Source organism: Danio rerio, chromosome 21 (assembly GCF_052040795.2).
Source record: "Danio rerio strain M-AB ecotype USA chromosome 21, GRCz13ab, whole genome shotgun sequence".
In the NCBI taxonomy this organism is placed as follows: Eukaryota; Metazoa; Chordata; class Actinopteri; order Cypriniformes; family Danionidae; genus Danio; species Danio rerio.
The window spans coordinates 12,645,658-12,669,069 of record NC_141041.1 but is presented as its reverse complement, the minus strand read 5'-3'; the positions used below and the strand labels follow the sequence as shown (position 1 = coordinate 12,669,069).

General features: G+C 34.5%; 1 protein-coding gene and 1 long non-coding RNA gene across 21 annotated transcripts in view; one reads left to right on the top strand and one right to left on the bottom strand.

Annotated features, from left to right (window-relative positions):
* grin1a (glutamate receptor, ionotropic, N-methyl D-aspartate 1a) overlaps nt 1-7,873 on the bottom strand; it is a 34,352-nt gene extending 26,479 nt beyond the window's left edge. For 18 of the 19 annotated variants that reach the window (XM_087300317.1, XM_087300300.1, XM_087300306.1 and 15 more), the window contains exons 1-2: nt 7,262-7,853; nt 1,961-2,095 (exon numbers count right to left, since the gene is read on the bottom strand). Coding sequence is in view for 16 of the 19 variants with exons in the window: in XM_087300300.1 (XP_087156426.1) it covers nt 1,961-2,095; nt 7,262-7,510 (384 nt within the window). In the remaining 3 variants the exon portion in view is untranslated. Of the gene's footprint in view, nt 1-1,960; nt 2,096-7,261 lie in introns of all 19 variants that reach the window. The other variant, NM_001076714.2, reaches the window with a different exon arrangement.
* On the top strand, nt 1,956-23,092 carry LOC103909427 (uncharacterized). 2 transcript variants are annotated; one of them, XR_015520060.1, is made up of 3 exons: nt 1,956-2,158; nt 18,605-18,686; nt 22,695-23,092. It is a non-coding gene; the product is annotated as an uncharacterized LOC103909427 (long non-coding RNA). The 2 variants fall into 2 exon arrangements; XR_015520059.1 differs by having other exon boundaries at nt 18,605-18,693.
* The last annotated feature ends 320 nt before the right edge of the window (nt 23,093-23,412 follow it).

The window sequence follows — 23,412 nt, the reverse complement described above, 5'->3', positions numbered from 1 at the left end:
GAGAAGAAGAGTGGGGAGATGTTTTAAAATTTGAGGGACTGAGTTAAAAAAAATGATGGTCTAACTTAAGTTAAAACTACTGAATTGTGCAGTTAAATTATTTGTGTTTTAATTATTTATTAGTAAATTTACATGTTGGAAGAATCGGATTGAGGAAGAGAAGAAAGGTGGGATATGTTTTAAATTGTGGGACTGTGTTAAAATGAAAGTCTTTGTAAGTAAAACAACAAGAATGTTCAATAAAAACTATTGTCGTTTTAAAATTTTATTAATTCATTAATCATTTTAGGTGCTGGAAGAAGGGGATAGAGGAAAAGAAGAAAGGTGGCAGATGTTTTAAAATTGTGGGACTGAGTTAAATAATGAAAGTCTTTTTAAGCAAAACAAAAAAATGTGCAAATAAAAATTATTGGCTTTTTAAATTTGTATTAATTCATGAATCATTTTAAGTGTTGGAAGAAAGGGATAGAGGAATAAAAGAAAGTTAAGTAATAAAAAGGTGCAATTAAAAACATTGACTTTTTGGGTGCAGGAAGAAGGGGATAGAGAAAAAAAGAAGAAAGGTGGGAGATGTTTTCAAATTGTGGGACAGTTAAAAAATAAAAGTCTTTTGAAAAAAAAGCAACAAAAATGTACAATAAAAATTGTTGCCGTTTTAAGGTTTTATTAATTTAATTTTAGGTGCAGGAAGAAGGGGATAGTTGAATAGAAGAAAGTTGGGAGATGTTTTAAAATTTGTGGAACTGAGTTAGAAAATGAGAGTCTTTTTAAGTAAAGCAAAAAAAATGTACAATAAAATGATTGGCTTTTTTAGGTTTTATTAATTTACTAATCATCTTAGATGCTGGAAGAAGGGAGAAAAAGAATAAAAGTGGGAGATGTTTTTAAATTGTGGGACTGAGTTAAAAAAAATGAAAGTCTTTGTAACAAAAACAACATATATGTCCAATAAAATTTTTTTTTTTTTTTTAGGTTTTATTAATTTATTAATCGTTTTAGGTGCTGAAAGAAGGGGATAGAGGAAAAGAAGAAAAGTGGGAGATGTTTTAAAATTGTGGGACTGAGTTAAAAAATGAACGTTTTTTTAAGTAAAACAACAAAAACGTACAATAAAAATGATTGGTTTTTGTTTAGGTTTTATTAATTAATAATTTTAAGTGTTGGAAGAAGGGTTGAGCGAACAGAAGAAAGGTAGGAGATGAGATAAAATACAGTTTTGTATGGATATGAAATGGGATAGAGAAAAAGACGAAAGGTTAGAGACAAGTTTAAGTATGTCAGCCTTTTAATTATAGATAAAAAAGAGCAGTGTTTTTTTTATTCACAGCCCGTTTTTTTTTGTTCTTTTTTTATATATTTAAAAAGTAATGGAAGAAGGGTAGAGGGGAAAATAAGAGGCCTTGGGGAAAAATATTATTGTAGTATTTTATTTTAGTGCAAATATCACAGAAGTATAATAAAAACACAGGCTTTTTAATTTTCAAACGACTTTTTATTATTTAATTTATCATTTTAGCTACTGGAAGATGGGTAAAGAGAAAAAGAAGAAAGGTGTGAGACATAATATTAAATTTTTAGGGTAGTGAAAATTAGGGTAGTTTTTTTTTATTTGTTATAAACAGTTTTGGCAGCTTTTAGTATTGTCTACTTTAAATATCTAAATATTTTAATGTTGCATATTGATGAAACTACAGTACATTATAAAAATAGTACATTTTTAAAAATTAATATATCTGGTTAAGTCTTTGCTGAGTCACTTGTTTTCATTACCGAATACACATTTTGAATGAGTTAAAATCAACATTTTAATTAGTAATTTCTCTTCACTGAAATAAAGAGTCACTTAAAACCCTAACAATTAGTACATGGAATTAATCAAGCTGCAGCTTCGCCAGATTTTATGTTAGCAGACATGTTAATCTAAATATAATTTTTAGATTTTTCTGTCATTACAGCCCACCTTGTCTGAATAAATGGACATCCTGGTGGTGAGCCCCACGACGGGGATGCGGTAGAAGCCAGCGGTGTAGGAGACCGGAGTGGGCGTCAGATGATCATTAGACTGGGGTGGATGGCTCACCAGGATCGCGTACACCTGCCGAAAACAATCACAATACTCTGCTTTAAATAGCAGTACTGGGTCACGGCGGAGTGACAGGTATGACTCATGCGTTTGAGCTCATCCTCTGACTAAATCACTTCACAGTCACACAGATTGATTGATGATGATGAAGGGTGTTTGGCTGTTAATTGATGAATGGAGGAACGGACAGATCATGGAGAGACGAAGGGATATGGATGGATGGATGGATGGATGCATGGATGGATGAATGGATAGGTGCATGAATGGACATAGATGAAAGGGAAAATGTACATAAATGGTTGATAGACCATAGATAGCAATTTTCTCCACATTTATTTTTTGGAACCCCTTTCTTAAATGATTGGAAAGATAAATAGATGGATAAAAGGATAGACAGACAAAACGATGGAAGGAAGGAAAGTAGGAGAGACAGTTGAATGGATTGGTGGAAGGAAAGACATATGGTTGGATGGAAGGAAGGAAGGAAGGAAGGAAGGAAGGAAGGAAGGAAGGAAAGACAGATGAATGGATGGAAGGAAGGAAAGATGGATGGTTGAATGGAAGAAAGGACAGACCGAGGAATGCTTGGAAGGAAGGAAAGACAGATTGTTTGATGAATGGAAGGAAGGAAAGATAGATGGTTTGATGGATGGAAGTAAGTAGGGAGAGAGATGAATGGATGGATGGAAAGAAAGTGATGGTTTGGATGGAAGGAAGGAAGCAGAGAGATGAATGGAAGGAAAGAGATGGTTTGGATAGAAGAACGGAAGAGGAAGAAAGGAGAGACAGGTGAATGAATGGATGGAAGGAAGGAAAGACGAATGATTGAATGGAAGGAACAACAGACCGATAAATGGATGGAAAGAGCAAAAGATAGATGGTTTGAAGGATAAAAGGAAGGAAGGAAGGAAGGAAGGAAGGAGAGACAAATGGATGGATGGATGGATGGAAGAAAGGAAAGACGGAGGGTTTGATGGATGGAAGAAAGGAAGGAGAGACAGATGATTGGATGGATGGAAAGAAAGAGATGGTTCGACAGATGCAAGGAAGGAGAGATAAATGGATGGATGGTTTGGATGGAAGAATGGAAGAGGAAAGAGAGACGGATGAATGGATGGAAGGAAGGAAAGACGGATGGTTTGATAAATGGAAGAAAGGAAGGAAAGAAAGATAAATGGATGGATGGAAAGAAAGAGATGGTTTGGTAGATAGATAGATAGATAGATAGATAGATAGATAGATAGATAGATAGATAGATAGATAGATAGATAGATAGATAGATAGATAGATAGATAGATAGATAGATAGATAGATAGATAGATAGATAGATAGATAGATAGATAGATAGATTGATTGATTGATTTTTGGTAACCCTCAGATAGATGATTCGAGGGATAGATGGGTTGATGGACATATATAAATTTTGTGGTTTTCCTGATAAAATAAAGTTTGGACGAACAGACAGAAATATAGATAGATGGATGATTCAGTCAGTGTTTTGTTTTTCAAAAATATGCTGTACTGAAAAGTAGAAAAAAAAAACAACAATAGAGAAAAGGTTTGGCAACATGAAGTGTTTCCAGAGTGACCCTCCGGCACTGACTCCATCTGCCACACAACACAGTCTCCTCTTCAGAGTGGGCAGAAACGTCACTGAGCCAAAGGCATTACAGACTGAGTTTCGCATGGAAGAATCTCACATAACCACGCAATTAATTCAGCAATTATCCTGACATTCCGCTAACTAGCTGTGTAACCTTGGAGCCTCAGATTTGTTGGAGGTATGTACGTAATTGAGTGCAGGACATCCACTGGCATGACTAGGGAGGATGGTGTCAATATTAGCGAGACGATGAGCGGGATGGAGAGAACAGGACGGGAGGAGTGATTCATGTTCAGCCCAGTTTTTGTTCAGTGCAGTATCCAGCCCTGGGTTAGACTCCTACCTCAGCACTTTTGTAATGACATCACCGGCCCAGAGAGCACTTAAAGCGGAACCACTTAATGTGATTTTTGCGTGTGCGGGCTTTTAATGAAGCAACGCATCAGGCTGAATTACTCCCACGAGTGTGACAGTAGTTATTCAGTAGTGAAAATCTCTCTCATTTACACTTTGTCTAGGACATTGCTACTTCCTGCTTAATGCATTCTCTTTTTACATGACTGCTATAGCATGGCAAAACACTCACAAAAACTGAGTGATAATTATATAAAGAGCAGATCATTTATATATATTTCCATCCATCCGCCCATCCATTTATTGTCTATCTATCTATCTATCTATCTATCTATCTATCTATCTATCTATCTATCTATCTATCTATCTATCTATCTATCTATCTATCTATCTATCTATCTATCTATCTATCTATCTATCTATCTATCTATTTGTCCGTCTGTCCGTCCGTCCGTCCGTCCGTCCGTCCGTCTGTCTGTCTGTCTGTCTGTCCATCTATCTTCTTTCCATGTTCTATCCATCCAATCTATCTATATCTATCGTCTTTCTTTCGATCTGTTCTACCCATCCAATTATCTATCTGTCGTCTTTTTTTCCATCAAACCATCTATCCATCGTTTTTCTTTTCATCTGTTTTATACAGCCAACCATCCATCCATCCATCCTTCCATCCATCCATCGTCTTTTTTCCATCTGTTCTATCCATCTTGTCTATTTGTCTATTTGTCGTCTTTCTTTCCATCAATCCATCGTCCTTCTTTCCATCTGTTGTATCCATCCTATCTATTTATGTTGTTTTTCATCTATCCATCCATCAATTGTCATTCTTTCCATTTGCTTTATCCATCCATCCATTGTCATTCTTTCCATCTGTTTTACCCATCCATCCATCCATCCATGCATCCATTCATCTATCCATTAATACTTCCATCCATTGTCTTTCTTTGCATCTGTTCTATCCATCCATCCATCCATTCATTCATTCATCCAAAAATATTATGGAGAATGAGAGAATCAGTTTGATTGCCTTAGGTGAAACCATTAAAAGTCCTTTTTATGGGTCAGAAAATGAAAATGTAATTGCTAATTTTCACTTTTTACAGTGAGTATTTAGACTGAACTTTAGTATTTTTTGCAGTCTATTTATAGTGAACATTCGCTGAGGCATCCTCCCTCTAGACATCTTTGCAAATACCGATGCCACGCTGACCCGTCCACCCCCATCTTTATTTGCACCGAGCACAGTAATACACTGTGCAAATACAAAACTGCTTGCATTGAAAACCATTGATTTTACATGCGTCACCTAATTTATTTTGCAGCTGCTGCCCTCAGCCAGTGTCGTCATCTCCCTCATTTCTCACATCAAAGCTTTGTAGGGTCGGTTACAGTACGTTAACCTTTTCCCCCACTGCGAGTCTATCGACCTGCATGGATCATCTACTGACAGGCTGTCCTGTATAGACATCTAAACAAATTATGCAGCTTTAGTACTGCCACAATCCAACCCAACAAGTTTGACTGCTTAAGTAAGTGCGCACAAGTCCAAGACTACAATTTATAAATATTTTGAAATATGTGTCAACATCTACAGTTTTTTTCTTTTAAAAATATGATCAAATACACTGAAAAAACAATTCTTTAGATTTATAATTTTTTAAAGGTAAATGGTTGTAAACGATTTATATAGCCTGAATTTAAACAAACATATTAAGTTCAACATTATGTTTAAAATTATATGTAAATTGTTTGCAACAACTTATCTTACAAACAAAATTAGTAAACCTAATATAGTTTTTTTTCAATGTATAACTGAATCAGCATGTTTTAAGATAGAATATGACATACTGCAATATGTAGAAATGTCTCAATTGTTATTTTCAGTGTTAAATATTTATAACATTACATAAAACTCCTATCAAAAAAAAAATATATATATAATTGATCTTAAACTCATATTTTCAGCTTTATTTTTCAAAAATGACATGAAATGCCTCTCAATATGTAGAAATAGCTAATTTGATAATTCTTAAGCATTTTATTTTTCTAAATTGGCATAGCACACTCCTCAATATGAGTCCGGTTATGGTGTTAAAGTTTAACAATATTTGGTATATTGCTACTGCACTGCTTAATGCGTTCTTGTTTTACATCTGGCAAAATCACTCATAAAAACTGAGTGATGATCAATTTATATATATTTCCATCCATCCATCCTTTCTATCTGTATATCTATCTTTCCAATCATTTATCTAAGGGTTTTAAAAAACTAAATATTGAGAAAATTGCCTTTAAAGTTTATCATCTATCTATCTATCTATCTATCTATCTATCTATCTATCTATCTATCTATCTATCTATCTATCTATCTATCTATCTATCCATCCATCCATCCATCCATCCATCCATCCATCCATCCATCCATCCATCCATCCATCCATCCATCCATCCATCTATCTATCTGTTTATTTATCTATCTAACGTCTTTCTTTCCATCCATCCATCCATCCATCTATCCATCATCTTCTTTTCCAGCTTTAAATTTCTAAAATGACATGAAACATCTCCCAATATGTAGAATGGCTAATTTAATAGCTTTTAGCATTTTATTTTCTAAATTGCCATAGCACACCCCTCAAAACGAGTCTGGTTATGGTGGTAAAAAAGTTTAACAACAATAAAAATGTTATAATTTATAACATAACAACAACAACAATATATATATATATATATATATATATATATATATATATATATATATATATATATATATATATATATATATATATATATATATATATATTTATGAGGAGACATTTGATTTAGTTGTCTTGTGTGTGGCATGAAAATTATTGGCTATTTCACATTCAATCTGAGTGCATAATTTATCAAAATTCATAATTAAGGGTCAAATAAGGTACACATTGTTCCTGCATGCATTTATAACATTCTAAAAGTGCAATAAGAGCTTAGAAATTATGAACTGTCACCCGTGCATCTTTCTAATGCGCATATTTACTTATCTAACTGTTTTTTTTTTTTTATTAAAAAAGCTTAATGACTAATTTCACCTTGCCTCGTGAAAGCCATATAAATTAATTCATTCTGAATGGTGCATATTGCATGAACATGTTTACCCCTCGAGCAACTTTCAACTCGCGTAATTTAAGACTGGATCTGGCCACATGGAAGCGCAACACCGATACCACAAAAAATCCCACCTGACTGGAAATGAGATCCTCGCAGACAGACAGCGCCATCTGAATCGCGTTGGCTTTGTGAGTGACAGAGATGGCTGTCAACTTGAATTTATCTCGTCCGTACACCTGGTTCGCCTGGGTGACGGCATCTTTAAACACCTGCTCGTACCGCTTCTGGCTCAGGACAGCCCCGATGTTCACAATCTTGGGCTCGCAGCCGCCCCGCACGCAGGAGCAGGAGAACAACGCGGCCAGCAGAAGCAGACGCATCGTGTGTAGGGCCAGAAGAGCGCACGGAGACCCCCACTGTCCTCCCCTCTTAGTCCCTCGAGCTAGTCGCTTGCGGAGGAGATTGAACGCAATGTCCAGTGTGCCAATTGAAAGTGTAAAACAATCCCAGGTGCGAAATTCACACACACTGCGGCGATGTGTTCATGGTGCCATTTAAGCGATGGCATCTGAGAAAATCCAAATTCCCCCCTCTCTCAAGTCAGGCAGAGCAAGAAAGTAGCATAGTGCATGAAGCCTGGCAGCAGAAATCAGTGATGCGTCTCGTATCGTCCGCCTCTCTGCGCGTCCGTCGGCTGTTGTTCTGCGGCGGAGCGCTGTCCTTGGTGCTGACAGCTGTGCGCGCTCTTTTACGCGCGCCCCCGCACCTCCTCCAGTTTTTCGCGTCGGCGTTCGGCTGGAATTTAAACGCATCAGTGTCGCAAACAACCCAAGCGTTAAATTAAAGGAAAGAAGCCAAAATGTTTTTTTCTTTAAGAGTAAAGACGAACTGCGTGTTTTTCTAGAAACAAACAGGCTGGCAAAAGCATATGGTTTTGCTGGCTTCGTGTCTATTCATGTGCCTATTAACCCCAGCGATTGCATTTTCGGGTAACACTTCGTTAACACTAGACGTAGTTAATGTAGCCTATTTACTAACATGAGCTAAGAATGAACAATGCTTGTACCGCATTTATTAATCATAGTTTAACATTTACTAATGCATTATTGAAGTCCAACGCTGTGCATGTTAATATTAATGTACTGTGAGTTAACATGAACCAACAATGAACAACTGTATTTTCAATAACTGACGTTAACAAAGATGTATTGGTCATGGTTTCTTCATATTAACAAATACACAAAACAACATTAACTACGTGTTTCGTGTTGTAAAGTGTTACCCATTTAAAAAAAAATAATATATATATATATATATATATATATATATATATATATATATATATATATATATATATATATATATATATATATATATATATAGATAGATAGATAGATAGAATAGACAGATAGATAGATAGATAGATAGATAGATACATAGATAGATAGATAGATAGATATAGATATGAGAGAGAGTTTGAAAAGCCTAATAAGGGTTTTATTTGTATTTTACACCATTGCTTACTGTACATGGAAGTGTTCACTTCACGTGAATGCTTTTAATGAGCAGAGTTGTTGTTTGCCTCTCTGAAAAATGAAGTCAAGTGTGAAAAATCTCATAAAGGGACTATAAAAAATGACATCTCCTATTGCTGTCTCAAACATGTCGGATTTGTGAAAAACCAGAGCCCATTTTTGACTGGTTTATTCACAATTGGGGATTTCAAACTATTGTTACTTTAAACACCAATTAGCCTAAATCTGTTTACACTACCTGACAAAAGTCTTGTTGTCGATCCTGGTTGAAAGAGCAACAAATAGTACCTTGACTGCTAGTAGACCATTTGGAAAAGTGGCAGAAGGTATTTTTCAGATGAATCGTCTGTTGAGCTGCATTCCAATCATCACAAATACTGCAGAAGACCTATTGGAACCCACATGGCCACAAGATTCTGTCAGATATCTGTCATGTTTGGTAAAGGAAAAATGATGGTTTGAGGTTGAATTCAGTATGGGGGCATGCAAGAGATCTGCAGAGTGGATGGCAACATTAACAGCGTGAGGTATCAAGACATTTGTGCTGCCCATTACGTTACAAACCACAGGTGAGGGCAAATTCTTCAGCAGGATAGTGCTCCTTCTCATAATTCAGTCTCCTCATCAAAGTTCCTGAAAGCAAAGAAAGTAAAGGGGTTCCAGGATTGGCCAGCCCAGTCACCAGACATGAACATTATTGAGCGTGTCAGGGGTAAAATGAAGGAGGAGGCATTGAAGATGAATCCAAAGAATCTTGATGAACTCTGGGAGTCCTGCAAGAACGCTTTCTTTGCCGTTCCAGATGACTTTATTAATAAGTGATTTGAGTCTTTGCAGAGATGTATGGATGCAGTCCTCCAAGCTCATGGGAGTCATACACAATATTAATTATTTTTCCACTGCACCATGACTTTATATTCTATACTGTACATTATTTCTGTTAAATGACAAGACTTTTGTCTAAGCACAGTGAGACTTTGCTGTTTTAATTAAATAATGAAAAATCAAGGCATGATCATATTTATTTGGTTAAATAAGCGTAATCTAGAGACCTGGTTCTTTCAAATAAGCCACTTCTGTTACCAAATGATCAACTAGAAGACAAGTTATTATTTGTTGTTCCTAAAACTTGAATAGGCGACAAGACTTTTGTCAAGTAATGTATGTATTATTGAAGTATCCATGTTATTTTATTGTTCTCAACTTGCTATTGGGTGCAAATGAACAATTTGTTTCAGTTGTGACCAAAAATAAAATATTTTTATTATTATTTTTTGTATGTGTATTACTCCGCCCAAATACAACCTGCAAAAAGCAGACACTAAAGATCTAAAGTTTAAAATATGCTTGCTCAGTTGTTTAACTGTCAGCTTATGATTTGAATCCAAGGCGGAAGAAAGTAGTTCCTCACACAACTTTTTGAGACTCTCCATGTTTGATTTTTTGTTTTTATATACACAATTATGCCGTCAAACTGTTGTATGAACGCTATATCACACATATCTGTGGTCAAAAAGGGAAAGACATGGTCAGCAACAATACTTAGGTAGACTGTGGCATTGACACAATGCTCAGTTGATACTAATGGGCCCAAAGTATGTCAAGAAAACATCCCCCACACAGTTACACCAGCACCACCAGCCTGAACCATTGATACAAGGCAAGATGGATCCATGCTTTGATGTTGTTGACACCAAATTCTGAACCTACCATCCGGATGTTGCAGCAGAAATCGAGACTCATCAGAGCAGGCAGCGTTTTTCTAATCTTCTATAGTCCAATTTTGGTGAGCCTGTATAAATTGTAGCCTCAGTTTCCTGTTCTAAGCTGACAGGAGTGACACCTGGTGTGGTCTTCTGCTGCTGTAACACATCTGCCTCAAGGTTTGACATGTTGTGCATTCAGAGATGCTCTTCTGCATACCTCGGTTGCGACGAGTGGTTATGTGAGTTACTGTTGCCTTTCTATCAGCTCGAACCAGTCTTACCATTCTCCTCTGAGGAATTTGTGCAAACAGAACTGCCGCTCACTAAACATTTTCTCCTTTTCGGACCACTCTCTGTAAACCCTAGAGATGGTTGTGTGTGAAAATCCCAGTAGATCAGCAGTTTCTGAAATACTCAGACCAGCCCATATGGCACCAACAACCATGCCATGTTCAAAGTCACTTACTGTAAATTACTTTTCTTCCGCATTCTGATGGTCAGTTTGATAAGCAGCAGATCATCTTGACCATGTCTAAATGCCTTTATGCATTGAGTTGCTTTCATGGGATTGGCTGATTAGAAATTTGCGTTAACAAGCAGTTGGACAGGTGTACCTAATAAAGTGGCCAATGAGTGTACATTTTACTTTTGTACAGTACGCAGCATAAATGAGTACGCCTCCATTATAAATGAATATTGTTTCATCCTTTCTTTAGTGAATATAGGCTATATGTTTGGGTGCATTTTTACAAAACAGTTTTATTAGACAGTTACAATTTTATTACAACAGTTAAGAATATAAAAATAATACATTTTAATTCAGATTAAATGTAAAAAAAAAAAAAAATTAAACTAACTCAACTATTTTTTCATACTTCTGTTCTGTTCTGTTTTTTTTCTTTTGTGCTATTAAATTTTATACATTACTTTCCTAATGTATTGATTCATTAAAGTTATTTTGTTAAATTAGTTCCATTGTTGGCTTTTGGTACTGACACATCTAATGCATATACACAAATATCTTGTTGTATGGTATTCAATAGAAAATATTGATTTAAAAGAGAGATCTGTAATGGGTGTACTCATTAATTCTTATCACTGTATATGTTTTTACTCTATTTGGAACCTTTATGTTCATCTAACCCTCTTTTACCATTACCTTCCACCCATAAAGACTAACACAAGGCAGTTAAATGTTACCACAAATGCTCCGAGTTGTATTTTGAGGACCGATGATTAATTATGCAAGCCCTCCATTCATATTTCAACATTTTCAATCATGCAATCACTTGTCCCTTGTTTCAAACCCAGATTTTAAAAGTAATTACATAAAGTGGCTTGGCTGAGAGACTTCTTCCCGCTTGCATGAGCATCCGTGCCTGTAAGTGCAGTCTCTGTGTTCAAATGGCATCTGTGCAAAACTCCTAATTTGTGCATTTTCTCCGAGATGCATGTCTTGGAGCTCAAAACTAGATCAGTGCTTTGAAAACCAACGCTGCTCGCTTGCAGGAAGAAAGCATCTCATGCTCTGAATGCAGGTGCATGTGCTGAGCAGCATTATGCACTGGTAGGCACATAAGGACAAAAGGGGAAAAAACGGTTACCAGGGAAACAAGCCTATCTCCTGAAGTGTGAAGTTTCAAAGTATTCACATGCAGGCATTTTGTGCGCACTGGCAACGCAGAGTGTTAATGAGACAAATTGACAGTATCATGATGTAACCCTTGTGCATCCTTATGGACATTTTTGTCTTTTTAAATGTTATATTTGTGATTCAATTGGGCTGTGTTAATGCAAACAACATATATTTGTGCAAAAAAATGTATATTTTTTTTATAAAAATTGTAATATTTCACCTTCAATTCCTTTAGTAAATGAGACCTTGAACATTAAAACCAGCCTTTTGCTGCACAGGTATGTTATTAGCATTAGCCATTCATACATTTTACAAGTTCAATATTCTAGATATTTTCTCTTATGCCAAAAAATCATTAGAATTTTAAGTAAAAATCATCTTTCATGAATATATTTAATAAATTTGCCACCAGAAATATATATAGTAATAATAATAATAATAATAATAATAATTATATATATATATATATATATATATATATATATATATATATATATATATATATATATATATATATATATATATATATATATATATGTGTGTGTATGTGTGTGTGTGTGTGTGTGTATATATTAGTGTTCTTGGTTATGTGCATTGCTAAGCTTTACATATTTAACTTTAAAGCTGATTTTCCCAGTATTTTTTGGTTCCTCAGATTCCAGGTTTTCAAATTTCTGCCGGGTGACATAGTGGCTCAGTGGTTAGCACTGTCGCCTCACAGCAAAACGGTTGCTGGTTTGAGTCCCGGCTGGTTTGTATGTTCTCCCCGTGTTCGTGTGGGTTTCCTCCAGGTGCTCCGGTTCCCCCCACAGTCCAGAGACATGCGCTATATGTGAATTGAATGAACTAAATTGGCCGTAGTGTATGTGTGGGAATGAGTGTGCATGGTTGTTTCCCAGTACTGGGTTACAGCTGAAAGGGCATCCGCTGTGTAAAAGATATGCTTGATGAGTTGACGGTTCATTCCGCTGTGTTGACCCCTGAAGAATAAAGTGACTAAGCCAAAGGAAAGTGAATGAATGAATGTATTTCTGCCAAATATTCTCCTATTCTAACCATTTATACCACTCAAAATATATGTTTGCTGTTTGTTCAAACTACTTTTTTAAAATGTGTGGAAACAACAAAGTCCTTGGGTTTCTTGATAACTTAATTGTTTTATGTTCAATCCACTTAAATTGGTAAAAATTAATAAGCCAACTTAATTCCTTTACGTTGTCCTTAAACAAATCAGTTGTGTGGAACCCAGCATTTTTTACAGTGATCAATGGAAAGCTTATTTATTTGGCTCTCATGTAATGTTGACATGACACTTGTTGGCACTTATTTGACAGAAAATGTACACTCATGACTGGCTTTGTAGCCACAAATCTGTTTTATACTATGTACAATACATATTTACCCTTAGGAACCTCACAGTGTAAAAAATGCTGGGTTCACACAAGTGTTTTGTGTTGGAACAACATGAAGGGATTAGGTTAACTTATTAATTTTTTACAAATTTAAGTGGATTAAAATAAAAAACAATTAGGTTGTCCTAAAAAACAAGTAGTTTGAACAATGTAGGTTGTATGCACCAATGTAGGTTGTATGTAAGTAGTTTGAACAAAAAGCAAACATAATTTTTTGAGTGCAGTACAAAAATGGCCTCATTGAAACCCAATAAAATGCAAGAATGCATCTCAGTTACATTTAAGCAAACAAAAAAGAGTCTACTCTTTATCTTAAGGCTTCTATTTTGTTGGAAGGCTTCACATTTCTAAGGTTTTAATTAAACACGACAATTTACACTTGTTAAATTTTGCCACACTGTACATTTTTACTGTTTTCAGCTTTTGAGGACTGCAGGCCAAACAAATTAAAATGAAGTTCTTATAATTATGTGGGCATTGATGTCAAGAGATAATTTTGTATGTATGTACTAAGAAACTTTTTTTATGTAGAAATATTAATGTATCAAAATTAATATTGTTTCTGATCAATGGCCTTTCCAACACAGTCTAAGGGCTAAGGGATTTAAAGGCATGTCCGAATCCACTTTTGCTATTTTAAGGCCAGAAAAATACGGTCTAAGCCCCGGCGCATAGTCTAACAAGGGTTAATGAGTTATGGGTGTGTTTTGAGCATGACCTGCATTAAACCAATCAGAGTCTCATCTCCCATTCCCTTTAAAAGTCAGTTGCATCGCGCCATGGCACTTTTACTGAACGCTTTTACTGAAAACTGAACGCTTCATTATTGAGAAAACAGTTGAACAGATCATCTGCAGAGTGAGAATAAAAAATTAGCCTCCTCCAATCAGCCTTCTGACTTTCTCTATATTTTACTTTTACTCTTTACTTTACTCCTTTACTTTCGTGAATTAGGAAACGATGTTGTACTCACTCCGCTGAAGACATCCATTAGCCAACATATTTAATTTAGTTTGTTTAGCACAAAGATTTGTTTCAAAACTATTTCTAAATTCAGTTCTAATTTCCAGAAAACAAATAAATGAACAGAAAAATAATGAATTGTTGTCAAACAACTGAATTATATCCAAACACATGTCCTATTCTTATGCCCCATATGGTGATGCAGACGTCTCCAAAACCAGACAGGTGGACAAATCTAAACTTGTACTTATTAAAACAAAAATAAATATGCATATAATAAACAATACTAATAAGAACATTATACAAATGTAAATTGTCATAAATAAACTAAAAAAAGCCACCCGAGATGAGGCATAGAGGCAGTGGTTTTTATATTTATATAGAAAATAATAACTTTTGTAACATTTTAATACTTTTTCTTTTCCATATATAAATATATTTGTGTATTGCTGCACATCCTGTGTATGTTAAGCGTTTGAACGTGCATCACTAACGTGCTCTGCGCTGGACTTTATACCAGCTTTTAGTTGGTCAACTGTGCAGTTCCTTAAAATAGCAACGTTCCAATAATACACCTTAACACATAATACACCTCCTTTTTAGACCGGAACAGCCATGAGTCCACAAAGTGGCGCAAATGGATTTGCTATTTAAGCAACGTGGTGCGAAACGTGAAAATTACTGTTGCACTGGTCTAAAAATAGCAACAAATCGCGCCAAACACATCTTGCGCCGGGTGTATAATAGGACCCTAAAAGTTCTTTTAAAAAATCTGCTTATAGCCTTTGCTATATGGGGGAAACATCTTCCAAAACGCAGTGGCAGAATACATACAAATATTATGTTTTATTTTAAGGGGTGAAAATCCTTAGGATAATTTTTTTTGCACATAAATCTAGTACTAAGGAAACAAATTTTATCTGAGTGAAGGTGAGAAAAAATTGTCAAAATGTTCTGTTAACCTTTATTATCTGTTTAACAATGGTTTGATGAAGGGGTTAAAATCATGCAAAATTCATTCGAACGTCTCAAACACCAATGCTGTTGGCTTACTAATATGCAGATGTTCGTGCGCACACACATTTGGCCTTGCATGCTTTTTGTCATTGTCATTTGTTTTAATTTCCGCGTGTTTGAGAACCTGCAATCGAAACCCCATTAATATTTCATTATCCGTGGGAAATAATCCCTCTACATGTGAATGTCACAGTCTGACATGAGGAGGGGATTTGCAAATTAGGTCACAATTGATCTAGTTATGCTGTCGACTTTAAATAATGTATCATGCGCCTCGTGGGGGGGGCATCTTTAAATAGCAGTGCTCTTTATTTACTTTTATGCCTTTTATACATCTTTTATTGCAAAGAGCAATCGATAGATAGCTAAACTAGGCTTTTTTATTTCAGGAATTGGTTTATAGGCAGCTGTTTGGGTTTTTGAAATGGGATGAGAGTGTGTGAGTTTAGCCGCGTGCCGCCTCGCTGTGAGCGTCTGAAGTGTTGTAATACTCGGATGTCTCTGGCTTGCTGAGAGCCACACAAAAGGCTGACCAAGCGACATGGTTCTCGGTCGTGTTCAGCTCCCTCCCCCAGACTCCCACATCTCTGCACATCAATACAGCTGGGCCAGTCTGCACTGCAGCCCTTATATAACACACATACACACACATAGAGAGACAGAGACAGAGAGAGGTAGTCCATTTACTAAAGAATAATTAAGAGCTGACACACCTCCAATGTGTGCGTGCCTGTGTGTGTGTGTGTGTGTAGAAAATTAAAACAGATAAAAGGAAAAGATATATAGGTTGATGTTTCAGATCTGGTTTGATGATGGGATTTTGTCAAATTGAAAACATTCCATCAGAAAATGTAATGTGTTTAAATATTGATTACTTGGTGTCTTAAGGGAATTGAATCAGTTTTAATGTTTTTAGGATGTATTTAGGAGTGTTTAGAAAATCAAAGGGGTTCAAACTGGAAAAAGCAAGAAATTAAATTAAATAAATGAATACATAAATTAATACATTAAACAGATAAATTAATTAAATAAACACATTAATATAGAAAGTAACTAAAAATAATTAAATAGTTATTAAGTTATATTAGTTTATTTAATAAAATATATACTAATATGAATGAAATATGAATGAATGAAGTAAAATAAATGCATTAAAAATAGAAAGGCACTGAATTAGATTGAATTGAATTAAATAAATGAATACATTAAATAATAAATTAAATAATTGAAGTTAATAAATCAAACAAATTATACATTTAATAAATGAAATAAATAAATATGAAGTAATTATATTGAATGAATAGTTAATTAAATGCAGAAATAGAAATGCACAATAGTAAAATACATAAACAAAATGGATTAAAACTTCATAAATGAATAATTTAAACAATATAGTAATAACCTTAATTAAAGTTAATTAATAAAAAGGCTATTTTCTCTATTAAGATTAAAATAAATGATCCAAAAGTTTTATTAAAATAAATAAATAAATACAAATCTGCCTCAAGGTTGGATGTGTTGGACATTCAGAGATGCTTTTCTGCATACCTCGGTTGTAATGAGTGGTTGTTTGAGTTAGGCCCAATCTTAATCCTAATTCTACACCATAGCCCTTCCCCTTCCCCCTACTCCTCATTTTGTGCGTTCACGTCGAGGGGTAGGGGTGTCCCAATTCTCTTTAGCTTGAAGTCGTAGGACTAAGGGGAAATGGTAAATACCCTTTAGAATGAAGATTTTTCAGGACCACACTCAAAACTAAGGGGTAAGAAAATTTACCAGAATACACCAGCCAAAACGACAGATAGTTACACCCGGAAATAAGGAGATCCAAAAATTTGCATTTTTTTGTCATTACTACAAGTTTTTACAACAAACAAACACATTTTTAATATATTCATAACCGCTAAACATCGCAATGTATAATTTACAATCATAAATCCTGTACAGCAGCTCCATAACATTCTGACACTCGAATCCCCTGTCAGAAAAGTCCAGTGGCTGGGAATGAGCTTTTTACGCTGTCTGCTATAATGTTAATGTTGTATTTGGTGTGTTTATATAGATAAATATGGCCACTGTATTAAATGCACTGTATGATGATCTTATTGTCACGTTAGATCAATAACATATTATATACGATAACATAATATATGCCTTTAATGATGATGATAAATACCTTCCTGAAGATAACAGCCTGATCTCACGAGAAAACGTAAGTATTTTACGTTTTGCCGGGTTAGTGGCTAATTCGTACAAATTCGTACGAGTTCAGTCATACGAAATTGTACGATTTTAAAAAGGAGATGTGGCACCTAACCCCACCCCTAAACCCAACCGTCATTGGGGGATGAGCAAGTCGTACTAAATTGTACGAAGTAGATCGTACGAATTCATACGAATTAGCCACTAAAAATAAAAGTTACGAATTGCCGTGAGATTGTGTTGAAGATAAATACCAATAAATAACATAACTGGAATAACTATAGCAAGTCGCGATCGTCTGATCTCCTATGAAGAGATCGCGATGACATATGATGACGTGTGCTGGTAAATTTTGAAGCCCTTCCCCGTAACCCTCGGTTTCAAGGGCCAAGAGGAAAGGGGAAGGGGTACAGAATAGAATTGGGATTGGGCCTTACCGTTGCCTTTCTATCAGCTGGAACCAGTCTGGACATTCTCTTCTGACCTCTGGCATCAACAAGGCATTTGCGCACACAGAGCTGTCGCTCACTGGATATTTTCTCTTTTCTGGACCTTTTCTTGTAAACCCTAGAGATGGTTGTGCATGAAAATCCCAGTAGATCAGCAGTTTCTGAAATACTCAGACAAGCCCGTCAGGCACCAACAACCATGGCACGTTCAAAGTCACTTAAATCAGCTTTTTTCCCAATTCTGATGCTCAGTTTGAACTGCAGCAGATCGTCTTGACCATGTCTACATGCCTAAACGCAACTAAAAAGTTGCTGCCATGTAATTGGCTGATGAGAAATTTGCATTAACGAGCAGTTGGACAGGTGTACCTAATAAAGTTACATAATAATATATTTAAATAATATTGATAATTTTAATATACATGTATATTATAAAATATACAAGTATTGTTTTCGTAACACCTCACATAATAATGCTAGGATTGCTTTTTCATTTCAACATTGCTCAAGAAATTCAGAATTATTTATCATTTGCTGTGTGTGTGTGTTTTCAGGCCGGTAATGGGTTAAGAAGAAACATTTCTCTGCTGTTCAGGACTGTCCTAGATGCCCGCACAGACATGATGTGTTTCTCATGTATGTGGTATGTCGATCTATAATTCATGGCTTATCCCTCCATCTCTGTCCTTCTCTTACCACCAGAAATAGCGAACTGGTCCAGCACTGCGAACTGTATGTGCATCCTAAATGTGTCTCCTACAGAAATATAGAGTGTGAGAAGATGGAAAACACGATTATAATGACTTGTTCAAGCCATCGCCTCCACCTAACCTGTAGTCTTTCAGGAAAGATTGAATAAAATAATCAAATTTGAAGTCTGCGCACAGACGTACTGTAGCGTAGCATTGCACCAGCCTCAGAGGCTTGCTGTGGTTATAAATGATGTCCAATCTCATCTTCAGAAAACTAGGACGCAGACCAACTGGAGAACTTTCGTCCAGCCAAATGTTGCACCCAAAAATATGCTGTTTAAAAGGAGGAAGAGAACTGTCTGTTCTCAAGCCCAGGCACAATATATAGATGCTCTATTTTAATCCATATCAAAAGAGATCTGTGAGGAGCTAGAAGATGCTCCTTTTGTGAAAGACTTACTATTATTTTTAAACCGTGTTCTGTGTGCTGGCATGGATTAATTATTTATGACAGGGAAGCAGGGAACATTTTTTAGCGTTTCAAAGTAATGTGTGATTGTTTCATTATTTTTATCTTACCCTAAATATTGTTTTATAAATATTATATTACATTTATTATATTATAAATTCATTTATTGTATTATAAACATTGTATTACATTTATTATATTATAAATTCATTTATTGTATTATAAATATTGTATTACATTTATTATATTATAAATTCATTTATTGTATTATAAATATTGTATTACATTTATTATATTATAAATTCATTTATTGTATTATAAACATTGTATTACATTTATTATATTATAAATTCATTTATTGTATTATAAACATTGTATTACATTTATTATATTATAAATTCATTTATTGTATTATAAATATTGTATTACAGTTATTATAAATGTATATATAAAAATATTTTACTGATTCCTGGAGAACAATGGGACAGTAAACAGTGCCGTATTGTATTCGAATTTGAGAAGTCAAAATAAAAATAAACAATTATTAATAATATATACATTATATTAAAATATAAATATGCAGCCTTTTGCTTTAAATTTAAATCAGAATCAGTTTTATTGCCAAGTGTGCTTCACACAAACAAGGAATTTGTTTTGGCTACAGAAGCTTCCAGTGTATATAAAGTGACAAGACAAAATAAATATGAAAAAAAGACGATAAACATTAAACAGAGATGCAGTTAGTAAGGAAATATAGATGTTGAATTGTATGTACAGATTTGTTATAAATATACAGGTTATAAGGTGCTGTGTACAAATGCGAATGTAGAAAGTGCATTGATATGTGTACAAGTGCATATTCTATTTCATTACACTATACACTAAAATACATTTTCCTCACAAATAGAGATATATCAAATATTGTTTCTATTTATCAAGACATGTTTCATTTGAATATAATATATGATGTAATCATGATATTATAATACACTACATATGCATAAATTACATTTTATCCCTATGTTGTGTATTACTATTGTATATATAAAAATATTTTATTAATGATTTCTGAAGAATATAGGGACAGTGAACAGTGGCGTATTGTATTAAAATAAAACATTTATTAATAATTTATATAATAATATATAACAATGCGTGTGTCTCTCTATAAATAGTTGTAGTCAGAATAATTAGCCCCCTGAATTATTAGCCACACTTGTTTTTGTCCCTCAATTTCTGTTTAATGGAGAGAAGATTTTTTTCAACACATTTCTAAACATAATAGTTTTAATAACTCACCTCTAATAACTGATTTATTTTGTCTTTGCCATGATGACAGTAAATAATATTTGACTAGATATTTATCAAGACACTTCTATACAGCTTAAAGTGACATTTAAAGGCTTAACTGGGTTAATTAGGTTAATTAGGCAGGTTAGGGTAATTAGGCAAGTTATTGTACAACAGTGGTTTGTTCTGAAAAATTATAGCTTAACTTAAACTTAAAAACTTAAAACTTAAAAACTGCTTTTATTCTAGCCGAAATAAAACAAACAGGACTTTCTCCAGGAGACAAAATATTATCAGACATTCTGTGAAAATTTTCCTGCCCTGTTTGACATAATTTGGGAAATATTTAGAAAATGATATAAAAAAATCAAAGGGGGTTTAATAATTCTGACTTTAGCTGTATATAATAAATAATTGCTGATATTTGTCAACACATGCTTTATTTGAAATATTATGTAGTCATCATAATATATTTCATTACACTATACACTAAAATACATTTTCATCCCAATTAACGGATATGATAATTATAGTTATATTATATTTACATTTTTATTTCATTTAAATTATATTATGCATCATTTATTATTATGTTATGCTTAAAAATATAATTAAATTAACTGAATTTGATACATCTGAGACATAAACACCCTACATGGTGTAAGCCCTACATATCAAAACAAATGCTTATTATATTATGCTTCATTTATTTTCCTTCAGCTTAGCCCCTTATTAATCAGGGGTTGCCACAGTGGAATGAACCGCCAACTATTCCATATATTTCACCACCCTATCCCAGCACCCATACACACTGATTCACACTCATACACTACAGCCAATTTAGTTTTTTCAGTTCACCTATTGCGCATGTCTTTGGAATTGTGAGGGAAACCAGAGCACCTGGAGGAAACCCACACGAACATGGGCAAAACATGCAAACTCAGAAATGCCAACTGACCCAGCCAGGGACTTGAACCAGCAACCTTCTTGCTGTGAGGCAACAGTGCTAACCACTGAGCCACTGTGTTTCCTGCTTATTATATTATATTATATTATATTATATTATATTATATTATATTATATTATATTATATTATATTATATTATATTATATTATATTATATTATAAATTATTTTATATTATATTATATTATATTATATTATATTATATTATAAATTATTTTATATTATATTATATTATATTATATTATATTATATTATATTATATTATATTATATTATATTATATTATATTATATTATATTACATTATATTATATTATACTATATTATATTTGTGCTTATTTTATATCATACCATGCTTATTATTATTATTTAATTAACTGAGACATTAATTAAATGAGAAACTCATATCTAGTACCAGAACACCTTGGCAACCTTTTAGCAACACTCTGGCATTTTGGCAGTGGCTTTTGCACCGCTCACAATACTTTCAAACAAATTTTAATGGCATCTGTTGTCAGGTTTAATAAATTAGTTCACCATAGGAGTTCTCGGCCTGCGGCAAGTTCGCAAGAGCAAACAACAGGACTAACAGAGAGAACAGCCAAGAAAAACAAGACAAAAGCACAGCATTGTTAAATCACATTATCTAGCATTGCTAAATCTCATTCGTCACTTTGCACAAGCCTGCGAGCAAGTCCAAAAACAAGTGTACCGTCTCAAATGAAAATTATACATGTATAAGTCTTCCAGTGTACAAAAGGGCTTTTCTGACGATATGGGTGGTATTGGAGTCAACGGGATGCTCCGGCATGCTGATCAAAACCGAGCTGGCAGCCTTTATAGACACAGTTCAGGAATCCCACACCCGCCGAGCTGTACGATTTATTGCAAATTGGCCAATCGATGGATTTGGAGCTCAGGCTGGACATACTGTCCACACATGGCGGTCTCGAGCTATCAGATTCCTGGCTCGTTCCTCTATTTGTCATGCTGATCGCTCCATCTGTGAGCATCGGTTTTGGCTCTGTGCTCGGAATTCCCTGTGGAATCTGTTCATTAAAATGTTTGATAAAAAGAAGATGAAATATGTTGAAACCACCACTGCCTTTATTCACCTCCTCTCTTTTAAAGTGTTCAGAAGCTCTATTATTTCTGAAGAAAGTCTTTTTCTTTTTTGCTTTATCATGAAGGTTATATTGAGGTAACGGAGTCATTTTGTGGTTCTTTCAGGATCCCCATGAGGACCATCTGTCAGCGCATGAAGGTGAGAAGACTGATGAAGGTGATCTTGAAGCGTTAGTTCACCTAAAAATGACAATTCTGTTATTAAAGGGATAGTTCACCCAAAAATTTAAATGTACTGTTAATTTACTCACCTATCAAAGATGTACATGCCTTTTGTTCTTCAGCAGAACATTATAGAAGTTATTTAGCTGAATCTGTGGTGATTGGTGATTTACAGTGCATCCAGAAAGTATTCATAGCACTTCACTTCTTCAACATTTTTTTTAATGTTACAGCCTTATTCTAAAATGGATTAAATTCATTTTTTTCCCTCAAAATTCCACACACAATAGCCCATAATGACAATATGAAAAAAGATTTGTTTAAATTGTTGCAAATCTATAAAAAAAAAAAAAAAACTTAAAATCACATGTCCATAAGTATTCAGAGCTCTAAATTAAGCTCAGGTACATTCTGTTTCCACTGATCATTCTTGAGATGTCTCAGCAGCTTAATTGGAGTTCACCTGTGGTAAATTCAGTTGATTGGACATGATTTCAAAAGGCATACACCTGTCTATATAAGGTCCCAGGTTGATAGTGCATGTCAAAGCACAAACCAAGCATGAAGACAAAGGAATTGTCTGTAGACCTCCGAGAAAGGATTGTCTCAAGGCACAAGGCAGGGGAAGTTTACAGGAAAAAATTCGTCTGAAAGTTCCAAT